This window comes from Dicentrarchus labrax, unplaced genomic scaffold (genome assembly GCF_905237075.1).
Source record: "Dicentrarchus labrax unplaced genomic scaffold, dlabrax2021, whole genome shotgun sequence".
Taxonomy (NCBI): domain Eukaryota; kingdom Metazoa; phylum Chordata; class Actinopteri; family Moronidae; genus Dicentrarchus; species Dicentrarchus labrax.
Genome location: NW_026136713.1, coordinates 7,209,347 through 7,228,084, shown reverse-complemented (window position 1 = coordinate 7,228,084; position 18,738 = coordinate 7,209,347). Strand labels below are relative to the sequence as shown.

Genomic DNA, 18,738 nt, shown 5'->3' with positions numbered 1-18,738 from the left:
GGCATTTGCAATTAAAATCTGAGAAGTGTCCATTTGATTTGACCCTTCCACCATATTCTCTGCAGTCTTTTTTGACACTCCCTCTGTGTTAATGTGATTGGCCTTTCAGCTTCACTAACTCTTTTTAACAAGATGTAGCACTGGTGTGGCAGGATGGTGTGTATGTGTGTGCGTGGGGATGGGAGGAGAGATGGGAATGGGAAAGAGAAAGACAGCTGAGGTGTATTAAAGTTGTCAGAATGTGGCCAGTGATTGTGGTCAATATTTGAACAATGAGAGGGGGTTTGTTTGACCGAGGTGAACAACGGGAGGGAAGAAAAGCGAAGGCCGCAGGAGGTCCTCATGAATATGGGCGAGTGTGTGAGTATGTTTATGTATGAATACTTCAGCCTCATTTCAATCTGACAAGACTATCAGTTCAAGAGTGGATATGTGTGCATATTAAGCTGCCAAGGACTGCTGACGACGAGGAAGTGTTCACTGTGTGTGGTCGCAGGTGTTTCTGCATCCTGAGAGAACAGGATAAAAAAAAAAACGAAATGAGAAAAAAGAGGAAAAGGGGGAGGAGGAGGAGGAGAGAGGAAAAGATGGAGGTAGATGAGAAAGAGAGGGAGAGTAGGTCAAGAGAACTATTGTGCTTATGGAAGCGTGGCAAACATGGAGATAAAGGACACAGACGCAGGATAAGGCCTTGGGGCATGAGGCAGGATTAATTGCCCCTGGCACACAAGGCCACTCAATAAATTGCCCCGGGCGGTCGAGCCAGAGGAGGGCTGCGACACGGCGACGAAGGTGTTACAGTGGAGAGAGGCTGGTGGGAGGGGAGGTTAATTAAACTCTTCAGTGTGAAACACTCTCATTCATTACCTTCATTACCTTGTTCATTTAATCTGCTCCGCTGTTGGCATTTTATCACATCCAGCCCCTTTGTAGCGTCATACAGCTGATTAGGTTTCATGTTGAACCCTCAGCTGCATGAGGGGGTAACTGAGAGCGAGAGCGGCAGGTCAGTTTAGGTCCAACAGACCCATCCGCACACGGCAAACAGCACAAAATAAATTGAGTTCACGCTGGACATGCATTTTACTTGATTTTCCACCCTGGAATCAGTGGATTAGTCTTAAAAGTGGAAAATGAAAACGATTTTCACCCTCAGTCTCCAGTGAACTGTGCTGAGGCCAATATACAGCCCTGCATAAAAGCGCTGAGGAGCGCTGCTCAAACGGGCATGAGTGCCGAACTGACGGAGCGAACCAAATTCAGGGACTCATCTTTATAACAACAAAAACAAGCCAAAACTTCTCAGCAGCGTTTTTTCCTGTCTGAATCTTTTGCTTAAAATAGACCCAGCCTTCACTTTTGGTACCTGGCACCAGAAGAAGAATTTGCTGTTTGAGGGCATGGTGAAAGCAAGCAAGCAAGCAGGCGGGCGAAGGTGGAACAAAATGGATTGCATCACGACAAAACATCCCATTTTCAACTCCATTAGGTCTCCCTCACAGTCTTGACAGTGTTGTGCTTTTTGCCACTTCACATGATTAATCACGTGTGGAGGCTGCAGCAGAAACACAGGAGCCTGAACTGCAGGCAGCTGAGGCTCCACGCTGGAGATGACTGAACAATCACAAGATACAGTACGCTGACAAGTGGAGGAGAGAAACACAAAGAGAGCGAGTCAGTTGCTGGAATAAAGTCAGACTGCAAAGACAATGTTTTAACAAAGCATTTGTTGTGTTTGTGGAGAGATAATAGTAAATTTTGTACACTAAAAGGAGTTTTATAAACTCCACTGACTGTACACATCACCATCTGCTTACAGAGAGGAGAACTACTGCATGTGAGAAACGTTGTATAAAGCCTTCTGTGAGTAACCTGCCTCAAGTGATGTCACTTGTGATGTCAGTGTCAGTTGGGTTTGCATACGACAAGTTTGAAAATTAATCAAATCTGGGGGTGTGGAGTTAGAGAGACATGAGCTTAACAGACTTCTGCAGCCGGCTCCTCTCTACTTGACAAATGCTCAAGGCTACATTAGCAACTGTTGGCGGTGGAGTTGCATTGTCAGTGATGTAAGTTTTGAGAAGGAAGAGGAATGAATGGAATATAAAAAAAAATAAAAAAAGATATCTCTGGTTCTGCTGCATCAATTTAGATCCATTTTTATGGGTCCAATAATTACAGGAGTGCAACACTAAATCGATGGAGTACTGTTTTAATTCATGCCTCACACTCTGAGATGACACTAAGTGCCAAGAGAAGGGAGGTGAAGGGAGTGAGTTCTCCATGTTTGCCATGTTTGTGGAGGTCAGCCTCGGGTCTGATGCGGAGTACGGCTCACTGTTGATGCCTTTAGCATTCTTGGACAGTCTGTAACCCCATGTGTCCTTCCAAAACTTCCCCAATCATGTCTAAAGTAAAAAGTGATGACTGCACAGTACTGTGGACAGCCTGCCCGCCTGGCTGCCCCTCGCCCTCCTCTGCTATTCTCACTATTCTGTCCTGTCCTTTTCCCTGCCTCGCCCCCCCTCCCCCCCTCTGAAAGTGAGCCAGTGTGCAGAATGACCTTCAACCACACCCACAGGGAACACACAAAAAAAAGACAACAGGAGAATAGTAGCAGGATGGAGGAGAGAATAGGGTAAACAAGAGGAGAGGGTGACAGAAAGGCAGCAGAAAGAAGGAGAAAAGGGGTGAAGAAGAGCAAAAAAAAAAAAGACAAACCCACGCAGAAGTGAGGAAAATGGAAAATCTCTCTTCTCTTGGAAGCCAGCAGAGCGCAGAGCTGAATCTGACAAGAAAGATGACTCTCCATCCCCTTTCTCACCAGTCTGATTAAACCTCTCACTCTAAAATGAACCCGGCACGCTGAGAGCCACAGAAACGAGGGAGTGGAGGACTTGAGTCTTTGCTAAAGGTGCACACTGGAAGATACAGATTCACTTGAAGGAGCAGGACCTTGTAGACAAGGTGACGCAAGGAAATTCCATATAAATAGCGCCAGTGGCGGACAAAGGAACCAAAATTAAATTCCTGAATGAGGAAAGCAGCCAGCCTTCTTCTAAAACTGTTTCCAAAAAGAATTTTTGGCTAGATCCGTCTCAGAAATTCCCAATCCTTCTGTTTAAGTATGCAGTAAGCCGGCTGTAATGAGTTAATCTACAACAGAGGGATGATTTCCTTGTGTGACTAAGACAGTAAGTAGACAGAAGGAGGACTAATTAAAGTTGTAACATCTGCCTTCTGAGCTCTAAATGTGTCTACAGGCTACAAGCATCTTTCGCTCCACTTCCTCTCTCTTATTTCAAGCGAGGAAGGGTAAATAAGGAATCAGCCTGCTCCCAAACAATGCAACTAAATCTTCTGCAAGTGGCATCATCATGATTACCATAACCAATGAATATACTGTATGCAACTTGGCTGCTCTCAAGCACTATTCACAGCATCTTCCAGCTCAACTTCCACAGCTTGATGGTTGAGGAGGAGAGGAGGAGAAACCGAGGAGGGTGGGAGGTCTGGACTGGAGCACGTAACATGCTTACAAATTAACACCACAACCAAACTCGGACAGCGTTGAGTGAGTTTCTCTCCCTCGTCCTCCCCTCCGTGTTGCAGCGCTCTGCCTGCCTCCTCTCTCAGCATGAGCCATCTTCTCGGTTGGATCAGTCTGCGGTCTCCACTTTAACGATTCCGCGTCGCCGCTGATGCCGCCGCCGCTCCACTTCTGACCGACTTCCCCAGCTGGAGCCCGACCGAGCAGCAGCAGCAGCAGCAGCAGCAGCTGCCCCCCTGAACGGCTCTCTGCCCCCGCTGCTGTGTCAAAAGATAAACCCGACACCAGCAGAAAACCGACACTGCGGGAGGTGACAGATCCAGAACCAGATCGAGCCCTCTGCAACAAAAACCGCGGAGCCCCATCGGAGAATATCGGCCACGCCAGATCTGCACGGAGGGGGGAAATCTTGATAAGTGTGAACCGGGGTTTCTTTTTTTTTTTTGTTCCTACAAACTCGGATGTGCTTGATGTGGCAGTGGCGGTGACTTTCCCCTCTTCCAGCCCTCGAGATGAGCCTTCTCCCGGAACCTGCCTGTGTACAAACAGCCGGACTGTGGGAATAGGACTTTATCACCGAGCCCGGCTCATCAACGACAATAAAAGAGACTTTATTGGTCACCGACGGAGCTTGTACTTGGTGGGAGAAAAAAAAAAAAAAACGCATATTACTCGCTATAAATCAAGCCAGGAGGATCGAGCCCAAGTGCAAGACGAATGGTTTGGGTAACTAAAGCTTCACTTTACTAGCATACATGCACGGATAAACCCACAATAGGCTACCTGCTGTTAATAGGGCAGTTATGAAACAGGTGTTGCAGAGAAGCGGTTTAATAGAGATTGTTAAATTGCCAGAGGACGCAAGGCATCGTACAAAAGCACTGCATGCTGGGACAGAAAATTATAACCACGAATTTTATAAATCAGAAAAAAACAACAAACATGATAACTGTGAAAAAAAAACCCTCAGGCAACACTTTGGCTGCTACCTGGCAAATCAACAGATGTTTTAGTCATGTGGCTTTAAGTCTGGGGAGGGGATTTATTCAGCAGTGCATTATCAGGGATTGCACAGTGCCTGCCTTTCTATTAATTAATTAGTTTGCACATAATGACATAGATGTTGTCCTGATGCCCTTGGTGCTCCAGTGGCACCTGTGATAACTTGTGAAGGATTCTCGTCTTTGATATAATTTTGAGCTCCATGAGGTGTGTTTACGGAGATAAACTGTGGGTGTACACAAATTAATCTTTGCTCTACATGGATTTCTGTCCACCTGGAAATCACCCAGTATTAATAGAAAACAAAGGCAAGTGGCAAACCCCACCCCTTTGCTTTATCTCTGGCAGTGGGAGTGAGCCTTTTTGGATGATTGTTTAGACACTGGTGCAGATGGAGGCATGTTCATTGGTGTCACACATGGTAAGCTTAAAAACGAGAAGTGGGAGAAAAAAAAAAGAACTAATATTTCACCTGCACACTATTACATGCCATTACTCATCGTGCTCACAGCGAAATAGGTTACCTCACCTTGTCAAGAGCAGTGTCACTTCCCAGACAGGGAAATGATGAATTTGGTCATTATTGATGAGCTGAGTGGACACACAGGCTGTCATCCTGGTCCCTCACTCAGGACAGAATAAATTACACAGCGTTGACAGGGAGTCAAAACACAAACACGGGCTGACAGGGAGATTTCCAGGGTGAAATTTAAGGCGCAGGTGGAATAACTGAAGAGGCACAACCTCGAGGAAACGCCAGCTGCAACATGGGCTGTAAACTTCTCCACCCCCCCACCTTCCCTGCAGAGTAGGTTTGTTCCCTGACAAAGAAAAAACAAATTTAAATTCCAATATCCTCTCAATCTGCGGCTTGGTGAAATTCATTCAATTTTGGGGGAATGATAATCAAGTTGCAGTGTGTGGTGAGACAAAGGCTTCATAGACAATCAGATATTACGAATGCTGGCATGATCCACGCCTGTCCTCCCACCATGCCTCAGAGCGGATTAATCAGTCCAGATCGTTCCTTTCCTCATCTCTTTGATTTATCTGTTTCAGAACAAACCCTAATGTCTGTGATATTTCAATACCGCCGGTGATGAATACATTTGGATTCATCCAGGCCAAGCTGGCTCATGAAATGCACGTCTTCATATAAGTGGGTGGAAGTCACTTTGTATCTGCATTTGAGTCTTTTCCTCTTCATCACTTTCACCCCTTCTCCCCCTAAGCTTATTTATGAACTATTACCATCATGCAGTAACACTTTATTAGGCATGTAGACAGCCAAGAGGCCTATTAATCTTTCACTTGCAGTCGTATGCTCATTCTGCCTCCGCACACACAATCTCAAACCCCCTTTTTTACCCAGTGGAGTTCCTCAGCCCTTTTCAATGATTCAAACAGCACAGAGGAGATGGCTAAGCTCCTGTTAGTCTTACAGTGAGGGAAGTGATGCGTCTTCCATCGGAAAGATATCAATACACACTTTCCACTGGCAGACTTTTCTCAGAGGCCACAATCATGCTGACAATCTCTCGCTCGATCACGCTCAACTGTTGCCATTACGACACATCTGAGCTGGTAATGATTTTATATTATAATGTCATCGATCCAGTTGAGGGGTTGACAACACCCCCCCCCCCCACACTGAGGGGTGCTGAGCAGATAACAGACAGTCCACTGGTCTGTGCTTTGCTTTACAGCTAAATACGATAAAGAGATGTCAGTTCGATTACACTGTAAAGTCAATGATCATTTCTCAAGCTATGTCAATAATGAGGTTAATACTGTCCATGGCTGAGATATGAGCTGCAACAAAGAAATATGAACCCACATATTCAGCCAAATTAGCATTGCCTGCATGCACTCAGCCAGACGTACACAGTGTGTACACAAAGACACGAGTCAAACGCGTCTCTAAACAAATAGCAAGTTATCAATATTCATCTGAAATGAGAGGGGAATTTGCGATGATTAAAGACTGCAGCACAGTGTGAGAATAAACATGGCAGACTATAGAGGCAAAGAAAAGACTTTGACAGGGCACCTAGCTGCGCCTGAACACAATTAATTAATAATGAATAAGATGAGTACAAAAAAGAACAGCAACAACAACAAATAGCAAAAAGTAAAGGCAAAGAACTTGGGAAAAATCTGAGAATCAAAAAGAAGCACAGTTAGGACCTTTATGGAAAATGAAGACTATTTAATTCAAAGAGCTGCAGAGTAAAAAAAAAAAAAACACAATTTAACAGGCTTCTCAGCTTGAACAGCCAGGATAGATGTAGCTCTGGCCAAAGATGAAGGGCGCACACTGCTTACTAGGCAGCCAATGTCTTTAACCATAGCAACAAGCATAAAACTATTTTACATGTGGTTTGAGTTTTTGGCTGAAAAAAAAACAAGCATGTTCTTATCCTTCAGAACTGTCAGTTTCACTGGGGACAGATGGCACTGTGTGCCACGATGTGAGCAGAGTTTTAATTCCGTCGTAACAGATTTATCACTGTGCATATGTGTATGTCTCTTTCAGGCATGGTGCCCACGCCCCAGGTGTGCGTATCAACCCTGGTCACGGTGAGCACGATGGCAGTGGTGGACCTCTACCTGCTGGAACAGAGCATGCTGGGAGCTCGGGGTCTTCCAGGACCTAGTGTGTGGCAGTATGCGGCAGTGTTGCTAGGTGATGTGGGCTTCCTGCTCGCGCTGCGCTTTGTGTCAGCCGGCGTGGTGTCAGAGGCGCGGTCGCCACGCCGTGGTTTTGCCAACGCCCTCTGGTTCCTTTTCCTGTCCTTGCTCCAGCTCAAGCTCTTCTTCGTTTGCCATAACTACAGGCAGGAGCGCCGGCCGCCTGACCCGCTGGCCAGGAAGACCCTGACGCTGCTCCTATCCATCTGTCTGCCATCCCTGTTTCTTATCCTGACGGGAGCTGACCACATGACCCCGCAGCGCAGGAAACAGGAGGTGCGGGGCCGGCTCCTGTGGGTGGTGGTGGACCTGCTGGATGTGCTGGACCTGCAGGCGGGGCTGTGGGAAGCCCAAGGAGGGGCTGCAGCAGGGACTGGAGGCGTTGTTGAGCAGAGGCTGCCCATCTGGGCCGAGGGCCTGGTCTTCTTTTACTGCTACGCCCTCCTGCTGCTGCTGCCTTGTGTGGCCCTTACAGAGCTGGGGGCCACCGGCCTGCCAGGACAGAGGGGGCCTCGTAAGGAGGCTTTGTACCCCTGGCTCAGCTTGGTTACTATCAATATCTTCACCCTGGCCCTGAGGGGCACAGGCATGCTGTGGTACAGGGACTCACGTGTATCCACTGTGTTCCTGGGGAAGAACCTGTTGGCTCTGGCTGTGAAGCTGAGCTCAGCCTGGGAGAAACACAAGCAGGAGGGCAGTGCTGCAGGAGCTGGGACTGTGGCTGGAGCAGAACCAGGAGACTCGACCTTGCCAAGCCAGAGCTCAGGGCAGGGAGAGGGCCAGGCCCAGGGGAAAGCTCCTCCCTCTCATTATCACACACTGTCTCGCTCCCAAAGCCACACTCTCTCCCATGTCAGCCTGGAGCCTACAGAGACACCCTTAGGACCCTCTTTCATCTCCCATGAACTCTAGAGAGTCACTCTGAATATGCGCGCATGCACAAAAGCATGTACCCACACCCAAAACTCGGACCAGCCAGGCCAGTATCACATCCAAACAGATATTGAATTTCAGTATAACGGTGATGGGTATAATGCAAAACTGTGTAAATGCATTTGGCAAGCTTGGCTTTCGGCACATTTTGTTGTGCTAAGAATAACTCAAAATGCATTGCTGTGATTTGTGGGACTGTATTTTTAAATTGAACACTGTGAACACATTCATCAGACTGTACAGAATATTCAAGAAACTGGAAAGAAAAGTGGAAATCGAATAGTGGTTATTCCCTTTTTTAATCAGGGCGCGACTGTCCAAACTGCCACAGGATTTAATTTGTTGCATTCAGACACCTTTGAGGTTTTCTGTTTACAGGAAAAATCATCTGTGGTTTAATTGTTAAATTTGAGTTCAGTTCTTGTGGTTTGTGGGGAGGGGATCAATGTTCTTCTGCCATCCAAAATACAGACTTTGACCTTTAGTGTACATTTTCTCTGTCACTTTAGAGGGAATCTTCACAGAGAAAAGTTTAATACAGAGGGGTGATGATTTATTTTCCCCCTTCAGTACCACAGAGACATGATTCAAAAGCCATCTACCAGTAAAACTCACTCTACACACAGTGCTCCAGTATTTCAATGTAGAGTCTATCCCTGGGAGTTCAAACCTTTCTGGCTTGTGTCCCTTTAAATCAAAGTCTACTCACAATCCCAAGTGATGTTCCTGTCTTAGATTTTTCTTATTTCAATATGTTTCAGAGGCCTGAAGTGGTAAAGCTACCCACTTTTTCCACAATAAAACAAGGTTAGAGAAGAGTCAGAAAAACATAACAAACATAATATGGGTAGTGGATGTTTTCTCCTCATATCTAATCTTTTTATGTCATGGCCTCCCAGATTCATCCATGCAAGTGTCCTGCCAGATTTTCATTCAAACCAAAAGAAAACACCGGCTGACATTACTTAATAGTTGCCTGGCAGGAAATATTAATCAGTGAAATACTGTGGTGTTTGGTTGGAGTGAAAACCTGCAGACTCATGGGGTCATGGTCCACCATCTCTGCCAAACTGGGTTTTTTGTCTTTTACTTGATTTAGATGCAGAATTTGATCATCAGCTGGACTTGAATTTAGAGATGTGTATTGTACCTTCGCATATATTTCACGACCACTTTTTCTGTTGATGTTAAAACCATCCAGTAGTGCTTTTAGCACAGCAAAATGTGCATGACTCATGATGCCAACTACTTATGAAAAACACTGTTTTCATAAATAAAAACTTTCAATGGTAGGGCTTTAAGATGGGCAATATCATCTTAATCCTATAACATACACAACAGTACAGGTCTATTTTAGTACATTGTTTACAAAGACAGAATACCAATGTAAGTAATCCCTTTACAGTTTCACAACACATTCAAAATTCATGTTTTGCTGTCTTCTGTCATTGGTGCTTGTTTCAGAGTCTCTGTTAGTTATTTTCAAAAAGAAGAAGAGAACAAAAGCTGCCTGTCTCTCTCAAATCCCTTTTTTCACTTTAGATGATGAAAGAGTTAAAACCATTTAATTCCATTTGAATTACAGAGCTTTTCATTCACTGATTTGTTCAGATGTGGGTTTTGTAGTATTTGGACATCATGGGATTATGGGTCAAAGCTGCAGCAGGGGCGGATCAAGAGGGGTGGCATGGAGGAGGGACAGCGGCCACCTCTAAAAATTGCCTGGCCACCGGAGCTGTCCTCCCAGTTTGGTGTAAAATGCTGTCAAATTTAACACATTAATTTAGATTAATTTGAAAAATAATGTGTTAGAAAACTGAAATTAACACAATGATCTGTTATGGCCAAATTGTAGACCAATTGTTAGGCTCTAGTTTAGTTAAAAAATACATGTATTTGGGAAAATGTTTATAGATTTGGAAATAAAACAATTTATTGATTTCTAATGCAAGCCTCAGATATTTATATTCAATGCTTTACCAATGTGCCACAGTAAATTTATGTTTTTGAGTTAAAATATCTTCATCTCCAAGCAAATGTTGATATATGTGATTGTTTGCGATGAAATCATCACATGAATATTCCATGGAAATACATGAAAAGTTTTCTAGATCCGCCCCTGAGCAGCAGGTGTAGAGGATATACAGTACAGTTAAGTGCCTTGTTTCCTCACGGAGGTACGAGCCTCTGAGTCGTCATGAGGCAGACACGTTATGTGTTACCACGTGGGGACTTGGACATATTACCATGTGTGTACTGTGAAGTTATTCCCCAGCTGTTGTCACCTACACCTCCAGGACAGAGTGCAAACTAATAAAGTGTTTCATACTTGTCTAGTGTTGACAGTTCATTGGCTATTATGTAGGAGCGTTATTGGCAGCCTGTCACCCATTTATAGGGGAAAAAACAGGCGAAGTCTGTCGTAATTATTCAAGGCCAAGAGGCTTCATGGACAAATAACTGCCTGATACTTTCAAAATCTAGTTTATATTAAAGTCAATCAACTCCCATTCTGCAGTCACAGAAAATTGGTGTTTTTATGGGTTTTTTTCATACTGGAACTGGTGAAGTGAATGGAAGCCCCCCCCCCACATATTTACGCTAGAAAAGCAAGCTCTTTGCCTCATGGAGCAGCACCCTGACAAAAGCCCGTCATTTATCACAATTATGCCAGCGGCCCCATCAGCTCGGATCCTCTCCCGGTAATCCTTGAGTGTGCTGTCGTGTTGCCTGCCTTTAATGCTGAAAGAGAGAGAAGTCTTGATGTGATGGGGTGTGCATGTCAAGGGGTGTAGTAAGTGTGTGTGATGTTTTTCAGAGTGAATTCGCTCTTTTGCTCACAGCGGCTGTGAATGCACCCGTCGGCCTCTCCTCTGAGCTTTAATGGTCCTATTAATTGAAATTGAGACTATTTGTCAAAATGCATGCGGTTATTCTCACTGCTTTATGCTTGATTTACAGGCTATATTCACAGGATGTATTAAGACTAATGTACACACTCAGCCACAAAAAAGAAATTCAGTTAAAGTTTCAGTGGGGAATTTCTCTCTGGTTTAGAGAGACTTTTAAGGAAAAGCCACACAGGGATAACCAGTGTAGTAGACAGCATCCACTTCTCGCCTACCATCTTTCTATCATCTCCGTCTCCCTGCTCACTTTACATTTCAAACACATGCATTCTGGATGCACTCCTTTGTTGGGCAACCTCTCATATTTCTATTATACTAAAAGCAGTGACTGCATAGGCAGCAGCCTCTGCAAATGACTACCTCCTAGAATTTGTTACACCTGTTAAGCTCTAGATACAATGCTCAGCATTTTCCCGCAGCTCCCGCAGACTCTCATAACCTGCTCCTGGAGAAAAGTGCATGAGCCACTCTCCTATTTTCTTTCTTCTTTTGCTGCTCTCTCCCCTGCTCTCTATTCTTCCCCTCCATTCGCCTGTGCTAATTTCACTCTAGTCTGTAATTATTCTCCTGTACCAAAGCTGTCAGTTTCCCTTTTTTGTCTCCCGTTCCTTCTTTTATTTCTCTCGTTTGTTCAAATTTGCCCCGCAGCCGACAGGCAGCCTACCTCTCTGCACTTCCCCTGTCAAGGGTGGTTAGTCAGAGGCGAGTGGAAAAAACCGAGGAGGAGAGGTTGGCTAAGATTAAAGGGCCGGGGCCACTGCCTAAAGCAGAGTGGCTGCCGACTGCCATTTATTTATCGTTTGCTACACACGGTGTGAGCTTGATGGAGCATGGGAGCCGAGAGAGACAAACGCACACAACGTGCTGCCCCAACAACAATGACATCCCAAACAGTTCAAAAGGAGGCACCTTTAGACAAACATATGGCTTTGTTTTGCTTGGTTGAGCTCCTGGTTAAAACCCATCTCACCTCATTACCCCTGACGCAGCGACAGCTACAGTGTGCCTACAAGCTCACACCCACCCTTCTGGCAGAAGGAGCCACATTTAACAGACAGATGTCTAAATCATTCATCATAGCACACCCCATCAGCACCACAGCTTTTGGAGAGAACTTCAAAGTATATTCTATGAGAAAGAAATGATGCAAAAGACTCTGGGTCTCTTATGATATGCAATGCAATACTGGAGACAAACGCATACTAATAGTGGTCTCAGATGTTGGGGTGACATGTGGCTGAAACAGGAGTTAAGCACCGGTCAATTACCTGATGCTCAAATTAAATGAAATACAGAACTAGAATTTAAACATTTAGACGATTAATCAGTTAGCTGATTGAATTAATTGTTAACTAATATCATTAAGGCTTAATAGCTCAGTTATTTGACAAACCCACTTTCAGGTTCTCAAACATGAGGATTTGCTGCTTTTCTCTATTTTACATCTTTGTAAATTAGAGGTCTTAAGCAGATCTACAAACAAGTAGATCTTAACCTGAACTGACTATACTGAATCAACATTGTCACTGACTGAATCAGTAGCTTTTAACAGTGCAGCTCCATTTACTAGTGACTGACAACACCACCGTCAGCTCAGCTGTGATTGACAGTACGTTACTTCCTCGTTAAATGCATTTTAGTAAAAGCCACAGAGACCATCATAAATCTGATAACTGCGCTATTAACTTTATGTACATTGCTTATATGGGCTATACTGATCTGAACTGAACTTGACAGCCTGAACTAGCAACAGACTGAACGTAGTACTGAACAGCCGTATGAGAGGTTCACTTACTGTTGAACGTACTGAAAGGCATTTGAATGGTGAAGAGTTGGTTGATTGTTTTTATTAATGGATAAAAGGTCCAGTGTATAACATTTAGGAAGATCTATTGGCAGAGAATAATATGTATAAGTATGTTTTCATTTCTGAATGGCGATGTCAAGGAGTCACTGGTTATGAATTTTTAAAATTAATTAAATGAATTAAAAACAGCAAAGTGATGAACAACTGTTTTGCGTAGTGAACAGAGGTGGAAGAAGTACTCAGATCTTATACTTAAAGGGAGTAAATCAAACAATACCACAGAGCAGAAATACAATAAATGTAGTGGAGAACAAAGTAGTGGACTAGAACTATAAAGTCAAGTACAAGTACCTCTAATTTAAATACAGTACTTTGGTATTTCCCCACACTGGAATGAATTATGTTTTTAATCAGACTGTTGGTCTGACAGAAAATCCAATTTGGGCTGTGGGAAATTGTGAGTGGCTATTTCTCACTATTTTCTGACATTTTATAGTATAAATAATTAATTGATCAATCAAAAAAAATGAGTTCATAATATGAAGAGATAATTTACAAAAACAGATAGAAGAAATTTTTGAATAAACCAATACCGGTTTGATTTAAATGCCCTGGAGAAAAAAAACCAACATGATAGGAAAATAAATCAAACAGAGATAACGGTTTATGCAAATGAATCCGTTCATATATTGCACCTACAGCTGAGTTTATGAAATCACAAACAAGAATAGTAGAAAAGCTAAATTGTGGAGGCTAAAGGGAAAATAAATATAAGGGAAAAAAAGGTTTCAAACAACAGACACATATAACTAACACAAAAGACAGAATATTGTGAGAAACAAGTGTTCAAAGGTGACATGCACCATACAAACAAAGACAGGCAGTAAAGACCACTCTGCATCCTTGTTGAATTTGGTAAAAAAAAACAACAACACTATTCTTACTTTATGTGTTATATTGAGCTGTCAAACATTTCAGATTCTTCAAAATGATCAAATTCCAACCACTGAAACTTTGGGAAAGGAGACTGGTTTTTTTTTAGGGTAAAAACACCCAAAAATACCACACACGCCCACTGATGCAGACATAGAAGCACTCATGCCACTGTGACAGGTTTTATATGATGTGAGAGACACTGAAGGTTGTTCAAAATGTATGATTGCTGTTTGGAGTTCTTATGTATGCCTATTGGAAGCTGTCATTAAAAATATGCCCTCTCTCTGCCTGGCAAGTAATGCAATCCTGCTATAAAAAAAACGTGTTAGCATGCAATGTTGTAAGTGTACAGTCCTTTCGGTTATGCACAATTAAGAACATTTGAAAAAATAAAAGTCAATTTTCAGTACGTTTTGGGGGCAGGATGTGCTATTCAATGACCTTCCAGAGACTTGGCGAATTTCCTCATTCTCAGCTTCGGCTCAGAGGTCTCAAGTGTAGCTGAGGGGAAGGAAGATTTAGCTGAGCATTAAATGTGATCAGTAAAAAATATTAAAATCAATTATACATCTAACCGGTAAACAGTGCAGGGAGGGTAAAAATGGGTTATTACAGTCTCTTCACTTGGCAGGAGTTAAAATCCTGGCTGCTGCAGGAATAAAAAGAGGCTGAAATGGGATGAGATTAAAGCATAGATACTCCTCTTTGTTATTGGATAAAAATGTCTGGATGTTTCCCAACTGTAGGAGGAATCATTACTGTACTACTCACTGTATTATTTATTTAAAAGCTAAGTCACTGTCAAATATCAGTCCAAAGGCTCTGACAAGGTTTGGTAAACCTGCGTTAATACTGTGTACTCTGAGAGCAGCAAATACTAATTGTAAACACAAATCTGATACATCATTACCTTTTAAGCTGATAAAGCAAACAATTGACTATTTACACATCCAGCAGTTACAAAGCAACATTAGTATTCATTTGTAGTCATGTTTCTGGATTTCACAACGTTCACTCTCCTTTTAGCTCTGTTTTGGTCTCTACCAACTCCAGAAAATTCTGCCTCTCGGAGCATCGAGCTGCTAACTGCTCCACTGTGTTCACCAGCTACTTCCTAACTGCGTCTGTCTGCTGCTGAGAGCTGAAAGTAACACAATAAGACCACTGAGAGAGAACTAAAACAATGAGTTTAAAAGACACTGAAATTCTGTAGAGCTGAAAAGAGCTGAAGAGTTGGGTGATTGTTTTTATTATTGGATAAAAGGTCCAGTATATAACATTTAGGAAGATCTATTGGCAGAGAATAATATGTATAAGTATGTTTTCATTTCTGTATCATACCCTGAGAATAAGAATCGTTGTGTATTTTGCTACATTAGAATGAGCCTTTCATATCTACAGACGCCACGGGTGATTTCTCACTATTTTATAACCTTTTCTAGACCAAAAGATTGATTCATTAGACAAAATAATAATCAGTAAATTAATCAGAAAAGACAATATGTGTTAATTGCAGTAGATGTGCAGAGCAACATAGAGAAAGCTCAAACAAAACAGTGGAGAAATGTGTCTAAAATGACTTAAAACTACAGTAATCTACAGTAATTCTGAGAACTAAATCCAAGTCCCAGTCAGGCAGGGGGTTCAGGTTTCCAGTAATGAACAGACTTTACGGTACAGTTTATGTTGTGCAGCTGGTGACAGCAGAGTACATCATTTTGAACAGAACCATAAAGTAATGGCACTGTTACTGTCGATGTCATATAAGAGAAATGTGATATTTTCACATCATTTAACTCCTTTCTGACATTTGCTTTTTCCCGGTGTTATTAATCATATATAGCTCTTTTCCATTCTCCTCTCTGAGTGTCGTCATTAAGTCACATAGATGGATGAACTGTGAGAATTGATCTGATTTCTAAGTGTGCAACAGCATCCAAGACTGATGAGCACTGTCCATTAAAGAGGCTAACGGGATCTCATTTGTATGTACAGAACAAGCCGCAAGATTGCTTTCATTCAATCTCGCAAAGGACAATCAAACTTAAACAGCTGAATGGCCATTAAAGTGCGAGCAGATTGTGCCTTTATAGTGTAAAATAAAACTGAAATTTTACAAGAAAGATTTAAAAACAACACACTTGTGAGATCAGAAGCAAAAGAGGAGGTTAATGAACGGACCATCAGGATTGAACAGTTAAGTTACAGATGAATGATTTTATTTACAGCGAAAAATAATTCAGCCTCAGTTATTTTTATCCACCGACTCCAAACCGTCTTTGTTCATTGCTCAATATTTGAGGACTGCTGACTTATTTTATTACTGTACCAAGCCAATACATAAATTTATCTAGTTGGAATTGGCATCTGGTGTGAGAAAGTTGTAGTGGCGCATCCCTGAGCAATAAAAAACAGCACCACCTCAGCTGTCTCTCTGGAGCAATTGAAGCAGAGAAAAGTATACAAGAATTTAAGACAAAACCTTCACAGGTTCAATCCCATTTCATCAGCAGGGTTGTAAAGAGTGAGGCTAATGTATGTGGACAGCTGCTGTGGATGGAGGTGTCGGTGTCTTTGGCCTGGAAACTGTGAGAAAATAGTCGCAGACTGAGGCAGAGGGTGGCACCCACCTGCACAATGGAGCTGTGCGACTAGAATAAGAATTGGAATATGAATAGAGCTGTGGAAGGAGACGGAGGAGGTGGTGGGGATGTATGGTGAGGTGACTGAGGAGAGAAAGGCAACTATGTGATTGGCAAAGAGAAAATAGAGAAAGATCAGGTTGTCTCTCAGTTAATGAGAGCTGTGTGCGGAAGGTCAGTTGGTAAAATGAAGCCCTGCTCCTGCAATTAAGTTAATACTCCTGATTACTCGGAGCGAAGAGATAGAACAAGAAGAGGAATTGCAAGTAATTTTACCTGTCCCAAGATAGGGCCTAGCGGGGGTCCAGGGGCAGCTTGTCCTGACCTCACTATAGCCCGGATTACATGGCTTGCATCGAATTTCTTCACAGCCTTGGCTGCCTTCGAGATCTTTGACATCCTGGTCTGTCTGGAAATCCTTAAATCTGCCTCCAAGTCAGCTGAGAATGCACCCACTGAAAACAAACGGAGAGAAAAACAAACAAATTAGCCTTTTAAGAATACACAACTGCAACAAATCATTTACACGCTGGGCTCATTAAAACATCATACACTCAAATCAATACCGATACCCGCAGGCAAAACCCATGCCTTTCCATTCTGCTGTAATTAAAAAAATCTTTGCCTTCGATCGGCGCAGTGAGAGCCACTTTCCTGGAGGTGTTTGCGGTGTGGATCAGCAGCCGAGTGAGATGCTTGCAACGTTGAAGATCCTGAGAGGAGGCCGGATTTAAAACTTCTCTCTGAAAAATCATGGGGTGCATGCCAAAACGCCTCAACGGCCTCACCTCGGTTTTAAATGTGTCACCACTAAACTCCCTGTGCCGCAGCAGAGCTTTCTCTGCATCGGTGAAGGTCAAGTGTCAAGGACGGAGGAGGGATAAGTAACAATACATGGAGGAGGGGTGGAAGTGTCATTCCCATATCTGAATGCAAAGAGGGGTCGGCTTTTTCATTCCACCTTAAAATGCATTTACCAAATTAGGAGTCAATTAGTGGAGTGTGGAGAATGGCCTGAACTCCTGTCTTCTCTTTGGGGAGGCAGAACACATAAAAGCAGCCCTATAATCCTCTGCTGGAATAAAAGTGATACTGACACAGCTGTAAAAAAAAAAAAAAAAAAAAAAGAAGATCAATGACTGGAGCCAAGGGACAAATACAAGTTTTAAGGTTGAGCCTTGTGATTCAGGGGAACCCTGCATTCAATAAAAATAAGTACTTGAGGGGGAAGAAGAGGTCCAGCAATGATTCATTGTAGGCAACAGAGGGTATCCAATTAGATCAACAGAAGAGACAGTACCAAAAAGATATATGGGACCACATGCTGCTCTAGACCAACAAACGGGGAGAAACTGCTCCCAAGAAAAGTTGTGATTCTATCTGCGCTGCTGATTATCCAGCTGCCGTTAAAGTGCAACCACCATGAGGCAATATTTGTAAGGGTGTTAAGGTGATACGCATACTGCAGAAAGAGTCCCAAATAGAATCCATTTAGTTTGAATTCCCTCAATAGCTGTCATTACAATGTAACTCACATACGCTGCTACTTTACAGAGGTCAATTTCACGCTACTGACCTAATGTGTTCAGCTACTTCATTGTAGAAAAATCGTGTTGCAGTTCAGATCAATTTTGGAGCCAGTTAGAAAATGCAGGGAGCAGTATGCATTAAATCTGAAGTGAGAAACCCCACTTCTGTTATCAAACAGTGACAGAAAGACTCATGAATCCTTAACTGGCGAGCTGCAGAAAAACAACTAAAACAGCAGTCTGAGGGGGAAAGAAAAGTGCTACAAAAAATATCCACCAATAAAACGACATACTGTACATCCAGAGAGACGAGGCTTAACTGGAGTTTTGTGATTGTGAGAGAAAAAACAATTAGGAACAGCATCAAATGTTGGGTCTAATTCCAATTTGGGGCAAAGGGAATAACAGTACTGAGAGTGGGGAAATGACAGCGTCATGCTTTAATGCACCGCAACTCCAATCTCTGTTGGAGTATGAATAATAAAACCGCAGTTCCTTCGCAAAATGAAATCACTCATCAGAAGGCTAAGCAGTTAACACTGAAGAAGAACTGACCTACATAAGGCATCACAACTGCACTGACAGTACGTTTCACGCAGCTGAATTTACATTAGATTCAAAGAATAAAGCAGCTTTAACTGTGCAGCGGCAGGAAGCACGGTTCAAGGCAGTACAATAAGCCTCAATCACAGCTCAGTTAATGTTTTGCTGTGAATAATCAAATCAAAGCCGCAGTAAT

At 43.0% G+C, this 18,738-nt stretch overlaps 2 protein-coding genes across 3 annotated transcripts in view; one reads left to right on the top strand and one right to left on the bottom strand.

The window, feature by feature from the left end:
- mrpl11 (mitochondrial ribosomal protein L11) overlaps nt 1-18,738 on the bottom strand; it is a 39,063-nt gene that overhangs the window by 9,972 nt on the left and 10,353 nt on the right. For both annotated transcript variants that reach the window (XM_051420608.1, XM_051420609.1), the window contains exon 2: nt 16,747-16,925. In XM_051420608.1, coding sequence (XP_051276568.1) covers nt 16,747-16,869 — 123 coding nt within the window. In that variant the 5' untranslated portion in view covers nt 16,870-16,925. The remainder of the gene's footprint in view (nt 1-16,746; nt 16,926-18,738) is intronic.
- On the top strand, nt 3,566-8,830 carry tmem265 (transmembrane protein 265). Its single transcript, XM_051420607.1, has 2 exons — nt 3,566-4,276; nt 7,089-8,830. Exon 2 carries the CDS (start codon nt 7,091-7,093, stop codon nt 8,153-8,155), a length of 1,065 nt encoding a protein of 354 aa, XP_051276567.1. The 5' UTR covers nt 3,566-4,276; nt 7,089-7,090; the 3' UTR covers nt 8,156-8,830.

Excerpts from the sequence above, each read along its gene's own strand:
- tmem265 (XM_051420607.1), top strand. The coding sequence starts at position 7,091 with ATGGTGCCCACGCCCCAGGTGTGCGTATCAACCCTGGTCACGGTGAGC.